The sequence below is a fragment of the Glycine max genome, chromosome 14 (assembly GCF_000004515.6).
Source record: "Glycine max cultivar Williams 82 chromosome 14, Glycine_max_v4.0, whole genome shotgun sequence".
NCBI classification, from domain to species: Eukaryota; Viridiplantae; Streptophyta; class Magnoliopsida; order Fabales; family Fabaceae; genus Glycine; species Glycine max.
Genome location: NC_038250.2, coordinates 24049007 through 24056862, shown reverse-complemented (window position 1 = coordinate 24056862; position 7856 = coordinate 24049007). Strand labels below are relative to the sequence as shown.

At 41.1% G+C, this 7856-nt stretch overlaps 1 protein-coding gene across 1 annotated transcript; it reads left to right on the top strand.

Annotated features, from left to right (window-relative positions):
* The first annotated feature begins 404 nt into the window (after positions 1 to 404).
* Positions 405 to 881, top strand: LOC102660174 (uncharacterized). The gene has a single exon (XM_006596681.1). It carries the CDS (start codon positions 405 to 407, stop codon positions 879 to 881), a length of 477 nt encoding a protein of 158 aa, XP_006596744.1.
* Positions 882 to 7856: the final 6975 nt, after the last annotated feature.

Genomic DNA, 7856 nt, shown 5'->3' with positions numbered 1-7856 from the left:
ATTTGTGAAGGGAAATGGAATGATATGGCAAGCGATCAGAAAATACAAATGATGGAAAGATAGAGTGTTAATGTCTTGAGGCATCAACACTCAAGAGTAACTGAGTAGGAATTTGTGATGGTTGTGATTGCTGTGTGGTTCTTTGTTTGTGTGTATTCCTTCCATGTCTATCTCCCTGGTGTGTATAGGGAGTGATGGCTGGACGGAATGATCGTGCGATAGTGGATGCCCTTCAAGCCTTAGCTCAGGCTATAGGGAATCCAAATAGAGGAGACGCTGGTGGAGCTGTTGAGTACCAGGGGTTGGATCGCTTCCAACGAAACAACACTCCTTCTTTCAATGGACGATACAACCCTGATGGTGCTCAGAACTGAATAAGGAAAATTTAGAAAATTTTCCGAGTTATGGCATGTCCGGAGGGGCAAAAGGTTGCTTTTGGCGCATATACTCTAGTGGAAGAGGCTGAGTATTGTTGGGAGAATACTCGCCCATGCCTAGAGGTTGAAGGTCAAGATGTGACCTGGGATGTCTTCAAGAGAGTGTTTTTGGAGAAATATTTTCCTGAGGATGTTAGGAACAAGAAGGAGATGGAGTTCTTGGAGCTTAAGCAGGAAAACATGACTGTGGTTGAATATGAAGCCAAGTTTGAGGAGCTGGTGAGGTACTTTCCCCATTATCAAGGGAAAGATGGTGAAAGTTCAAAGTGTGTAAAGTTTCTGAATGGCTTGCGACCTGAAGTGAAGCAAGCTGTGAATTACCAAGGTGTTCGTCAGTTCCCACTTTTGGTTAACATGTGTCGGATTTGGGATGAAGACTCCCGAGACAGGGCAGCCTATTATAGGAGTACAGGTCCAGTGAGGAACAAAAAGAATGGGCCTTAACATCGGGGAAAACCATATTCGACTCCTCCTAAGCAATATGGTAACCGCCATGACAATCAGAGGGTTGTTGCTCGGGGATTTGCAGGTGGTAGCGGTAGCAAACCCAATACTTTCTCCACTCATATCATTGGTTACAGATGTGGTAAGCCAGAGCACATCTCCTCGAATTGTCCCGATATAGGCATAACATGTTTTAGCTTTGGACAAAAGCGACATACTCAAGAGATTGTTCACGACTCAAGAAGGAGCAAAATGGTGGAGGCCCGAATGACCAAACTAGACATCCAAAGGCCACGGGAAGAGTCTTTACCCTTAATGATGTTGAAGCTTCAAAATCCAAAGATCTAATCCAAGGTAGATGTTTCATAAATGGGATTTTGTTGCTTGTGTTGTTTGATTTCGGTGCAACCCATTCCTTTATATCCTGTTTGTGTATAGGAAAGCTTAGGCTTTCTGTGTCTTCTTTAAATAAAGATCTAGTAGTAGAGACCCTTACTAGTGGTTCTGTGTTAACTTCTGATGTGTGTTTTAATTGTCCTGTGGAGATTTCTGGTAGAACATTCTTGATTGATTTGATTTGTTTGCCTTTGAGTCAGATTGATGTTATTCTTGGTATGGACTGGTTATCTTCCAACCATGTCTTGTTGAACTGTTTTGATAAAAGTGTGGTGTTTGATGATTCTGGAGTGAGTAAGGATATGATGCTTATCTCTTCCAACCAAGTCGTGAAATCTTTAAAGGAAGATGCTCAAGTGTACATGATCTTGTCTAGACCGGATACAGAGACAAAGGTTTCTATGTGTGACCTCCCTGTTGTCAGAGAGTTTCCTGAGGATATAACCGGTCTGCCACCTGAGAGAGAAATAGAGTTTTCCATAGACTTAGTACCTGGTGCTGGATCCATATCCATAGCTCCTTATAGGATGTCTCCTATAGAGTTAGCTGAGCTTAAGAAATAGTTAGAAGAGTTGTTGGATAAACAGTTTGTTAGGCCTAGTTTGTCTCCGTGGGGAGCCCCAGTGTTGCTAGTGAAGAAGAAAGATGGAACCATGAGGTTGTGTGTGGATTATTGCCAGCTGAATAAGGTAACGATTAGGAATAAGTACCCTTTACCTAGAATAGATGACCTTATGGACCAGCTGGTAGGAGCTTGTGTGTTTAGAAAGATAGACCTTAGGTCGGGTTATCATCAGATCCGGGTGAAGTCTGAGGACATACCAAAGACTGCTTTTAGGACCCGTTACGGTCACTATGAGTATCTAGTCATGCCCTTTGGTGTGACTAATGCTCCAGGAGTGTTCATGGACTACATGAATAAAGTTTTTCACCCTTACCTTGATAGTTTTGTGGTAGTATTCATAGATGATATTTTGGTATACTCCAAGACTAGAGAGGAACATGAAGAACATTTGAGGATTGTGTTCCCTTAAGGACCCTCAACTCTATGCTAAGTTGTCCAAGTGTGAGTTTTGGTTTGAGAAAGTTAGTTTCCTAGGGCATGTGGTATCTCAAGGGGGTATAGTTATGGATCCCTCTAAGATAAAAGTTGTTCTTAAGTGGGAGAGTCCTAAGTCTATTTTTGAGATTAAGAGTTTTTTGGGCTTAGCAGGATACTACCGGAGATTCGTAGAAGGTTTCTCCAAGTTGGCTCTACCTTTGACTAAACTGACTCGTAAGGGACAAGCTTTTGTGTGGGATACCCAATGTGAGCATAGTTTCCAGACCCTCAAGGAAAGATTGACGACCGCTCCAGTGCTAGTTTAGCCTAATCCGAGAGAACCATTTGAGGTGTATTGTGATGCATCAAAGATGGGTTTAGGTAGAGTGTTGATGCAGTATGGCCAAGTGGTGGCCTATGCTTCTAGATAGCTTAAGACTCATGAGAGGAATTATCCAAACCATGATCTAGAGTTGGATGCTCTAGTTTCTGCCCTTAAGATTTGGAGGCATTATCTGTTTGGCTCTAAGTTCGAGGTGTTTAGTGATCATAAGAGCCTTAAATATTTGTTTAGTCAGAAGGAGCTGAACATAAGACAAAGGAGATGGTTAAAGTTTCTCAAGGATTATGATTTTGAGCTTAGCTACCATCCTGGTAAAGCCAATGTAGTGGCTGATGCCTTGAGTAGGAAATCTCTACATATGTCTGCCTTGATGGTTAGAGAGATGGATCTCTTGGAACAATTTAGAGACCTTAGTATTTCATGTGAGGTTACTCCTAATAGTGTGAGATTAGGAACTTTGAGGATCACTAGTGAGTTACTAGGTGATATCAGGGAAGGTCAGAAGATTAATCCTTTTCTAAGGACTCAGTTAGAGGTTATAGAGTCAGGGAGGGACAATAGTTTCAAGGTTGGATCGGATGGAGTTTTGAGACTTCAAGATAGGATTTGTGTTCCCAATGTGCCTAAACTTAGGAAGATGATCTTAGAGGAAGGACATAGGAGTAATTTGAGCATCCATCCTGGTGCTACCAAGATGTATCAGGATTTAAAGACGATGTTTTGGTGGCCCAACATGAAGAGAGAGGTTAGTGAGTTTGTGTATGCATACCTAGTCTATCAGAAGGCTAAGATAGAACATCAAAGACCTTCAGGGAAGTTACAACCTTTAGAGATACCCCAGTGGAAGTGGGACAGTATTTCCATGGATTTCGTGGTAGGACTACCTAGGACCCCTAGAGGATTAGATTCTATCTAGGTTATTGTTGATAGATTGACTAAGTCTACTCACTTCATTCCCATTAATATCAGATTTCCCTTGGAAAAGTTGACCTCCTTGTATATAAGTGAGATTGTCAAATTACATGGTGTGCCATCTAGCATAGTATCTGATAGAGATCCTAGATTTACCTCAAGATTTTGGGAGAGCTTGAACAGAGCGTTGGGGACCAAGCTTAGACTAAGTTTAGCCTACCATCCTCAGACTAATGGCCAAACTGAATGGACCATTCAGTCATTGGAGGACCTTTTGAGGGCGTGTGTTTTAGAGAAGAAAGGAAGCTGGGAGAGTTTTCTTCCATTGATAGAATTCACTTATAACAACAGTTTTCACTCTACCATTGGCATGGCTCCCAATGAAGCTTTGTATGGTAGAAGGTGTAGGACACCCCTATGTTGGTCAGAGCCCAGAGAAGGCCTTACCTTAGGACCAGAAGTGGTACAGCAAATCACTAAGAAAGTTAAGTTAATCCAAGAAAGGATGAGGACTGCTCAGAGTAGGCAGAAAAGTTATCATGATAAGAGGAGGAAAGATCTAAAATTTGAGGTTGGTGATCATGTATTCTTGAGAGTCACTCCATGGACTGGGGTTGGTCGAGCATTGAAATCCCGAAAACTCACACCTCGCTTTATTGGTACTTTCCAAATTCTTAAGATAGTTGGCCCTATGGCATACCAAATTGCACTACCCCCGTTTCTTTCCAATCTTCACAATGTCTTTCATGTGTCTCAACTCCGTAAGTATATCCATGATCCATCCCATGTGATTGAATTGGATGATGTACAAGTGAAGGAGAATTTGACATATGAAACATTGCCTTTGAGAATCGAAGATAGGCGAACAAAACACCTAAGAGGGAAAGAGATTTCGTTGGTCAAGGTGATCTGGGGAGGTGCATCAGGAGAAGATGCCACATGGGAATTGGAAAGTCAGATGTGAGAAGCTCACCCATCCTTGTTTATGTAGGGTAAATTTCGAGGATGAAATTTCTAAAAGGGTGGGAGAGTTGTAACACCCTGATATATATATCTATGTATTATTAGTAACTATGTTTGATGTTTGATTATATTTGTTGCATTATTTTCATCCATAATTATTTTCATGGAGGTTAATTTAGTTAATAGAGGGGTGTGGGTAGATAAGGATCTAGCTTCTCAAAGAAGCCTCTTGAGAAAACTTCTCAAAGAAGCCACGAGGAAGCTTCTTGAGGAAGCCTCTTAATAAAGCTTCTTGAGGAAGCTACATGAAGCTGCCTCGGTAAAAACGCTTCCCAACTTGGTAGGGAACACCTTTGGGCTTCCAGGTTGATCACCTATGAGAGGGGGCTGTTACTTGCACCCTCGAGTGGTCCCGACAAACTCAGCACAGTTCCCTAAGTGAAAGTGTCGTGTGGACACGCTTAGGCTATTTCCTGAGATTTGGTTGTTGTTGGTACATACCACATTGCATCTGAGTGTTGAGTCAGGTGCATCCATCATTTTGTGCAGTCTTGATTGGGTCCATGGATGAACGATGAGTAATTGTTGGATGTGGATGATGAATATTTGTTGGATATGAGTGTTGAATAATGAATGTTGTGTATGCTCATCATGTTTGCCAATGTTCCTTGCTAATTGTGGTTATTTGGAATTGGTATTGGTTCTTTTTATAATGAACTCACCCTTGCAATTATGTATCGTGTGGTTGATACCTGTGATGACCACGAATATTGTTTGTGGGAGCAGAATGATAGCAGTAGGGTGTAAGAAGTGAAATTCTGGTGAGGAGCCATCGAGCCGACGTGATGACGTTGGCATTATTTTGGGAGAGAGTTGTGTTTTGTAATCAACTCCTCCGTAGTTGGTTTTCAAGTTCTATTTTGTTAGATTAAAGATGTAAACTTCAAATTTTAATTATACTTATGAACAAATTTTATTTTCGTTATGTGTATTATGTGTATCGAGTTACTGTTTCTATATAATTATTGATATTCACTTAAGTAATGATGTGTTGTTGGATGAATGCATGTTGTGACAAAATTTCTTCTATTTTCATAAGCAAACTTAAAGGAGTTATTTTTATAAAAATTGAAATTATCGCATATTAGAGTGTTGATATCGTAGCGGCGAGGCGGGTCGTTACAGATGCCATTAAGCAGATTTCAAGATATGCCAAGTTTCTAAAGGAGCTGTGCACCCACAAAAGGAAGCTCAAAGGCCATGAAAGGATTAGCATGGGCTGAAATGTGTCAGCATTGATAGGTAAATCTGTTCCTCACATTCCTGAGAAATGTAAGGACCCCGGTACTTTCTCTATACCTTGCATTAATGGGAACAGTAAATTTGAGAATGCCATGCTAGATCTAGGAGCATCAGTTAGTGTCATGCCTTTGTCCATTTTCAATTCTTTATCTCTTAGACCTTTGCAATCTACAAATGTGGTGATTCATTTGGCAAATAGAAGTGTTGCTTACCCCGCAGGTTTGATAGAGGATGTGTTGGTTCAGGTTGGTGAACTTATTTTTCCTGTTGATTTTTATGTTCTTAATATGGAAGAGGGATTTTCCCATGGTTCAGTTCCAATTATTTTAGGAAGGCCATTTGTGAAAACAACCCAAACCAAGATAAATGTTTATGCTGGCACATTGTCTATGGAATTTGGTGATATTATTGTTCATTTTAACATTCTTGATGCCATGAAACATCCATCTGAGGGTCATTTTGTTTTCCGTGCTGAGATAATTGATCAGATTGTTGATGATTATATGTTTGATTTTGATTCTGTTCTTCATGGTATGAAACATCCATTTTTATCTGATCTACATACTTCTCACTCCTTATGCATTGAATCTGAATCTGAGTTTGAATTTGATCTTGTATCTGATTTTTATGCTGAGAGTGAATTTGAATTTGAGTCTGATTCTGATTTTCTAGCTGTTTTACCTCTTGATGTTGATTTTTTAGAGTCAGAATGCACCAACCATGCTGCAGGAAGTACATATACTTCTTGATGCAATCCTACCCCGCAAGGGCATTGGATAGAAGACTCCTAGTAGATTGGGCCAGAGATCCAAGGGAAGGCCCTAGGGTTCTCATGAGCCTTAGGGTAGATTTTGAGCCCATGGGCTAAGTATGAGCCCGCTTATGCTTGTAAATATTAGAATAGGTTTTTCCTTCGTTTGGGCCTTGTATTTTGACGATTCTAGTAGTATATGGTTTTAGCCTTGTATTTCGAGGCATTTTGAGTAGTCTTTGTAGTAGGGACTTTTTTGTATTTTCATGTATTTTGTCATGGGGGTGAGCTTAGCTATTATAGTGGGTGTGTAGCTAAGCTCTAGCTTCTCATCTCAAGGAGGTGAGCTTAGCTATTAGAGAGGTGTGTAGCTAAGCTCTAGCTTCTTTAAGAATCTTCTCAAGGAAGCTTCTTAAGGAGGTGAGCTTAGTTATTAGAGGGGTGTGTGTAGCTAAGCTCTAGCTTCTCAAGGAAGTTTTCTCAAAGAAGCTTCTCAAGGAAGTTTTCTCAAGAAAGATTTTCAAGGAAGCTACCTAGTCTATAAATAGAAACATGTGTAACAATTGTTGTAACTTTGATGAATGAAAGTCTTATGAGATACACTTCAAAGTTCCACTTCTCTCCCTCTTTTATTCCTTCAATTTCGTGCTCTCCCCTTCTCTCTTTCTTTTCCTCCATTAAAGCATCCTCTTCAAGCTTCTTATCCAAGGCAATTCTTGGTGGTGAAGCTCCTTCTTCCTTGGCTTATTCCCTAGTGGATGGTGCCTCCCCTCTCCTCTTCTCCTTTGCCTTCCGCTGCATCTCCATGGTGTAAAATCACCATTGAAGGACCTCATTGAAGCTCAAAGATCCAGCCTCCATAGAAGCTCCACAAGCAAGCTTCCATCACTTCTGACTTGCTATATGAGGTATAGGCTGAGGAACCTTCCTCTTCTCTACCCTGGTTCCTCCCACTGTTCAGCCACCACCCACATCGGTGTTGAAGCCCTTACCAGCAACCCTCAAATATGCTTACTTGGGGGACAAGGAAAATTTCTAGTGATCATCTCTGCCTCCCTTGCTGCTGAGCAGGAGGAGAAGTTGCTGCAAGTGCTCAAGAAGCACAAGAAGGCCATTGGATGGACTTTTGCAAACATTTTTGGTATTAGCCCATCTTCCTGCATGCATAGGATACTTTTAGAGGATGGAGCTAAGCCAGTGAGGCAGCCACAACGGCGACTTAACCCCGTCATTCTAGATGTGGTGAAAAAGGAACTGACCAAACTC

What these genes read in the sequence shown, in the direction of transcription:
- LOC102660174 (XM_006596681.1), top strand. Translation starts at nt 405, where the DNA reads ATGGCATGTCCGGAGGGGCAAAAGGTTGCTTTTGGCGCATATACTCTA.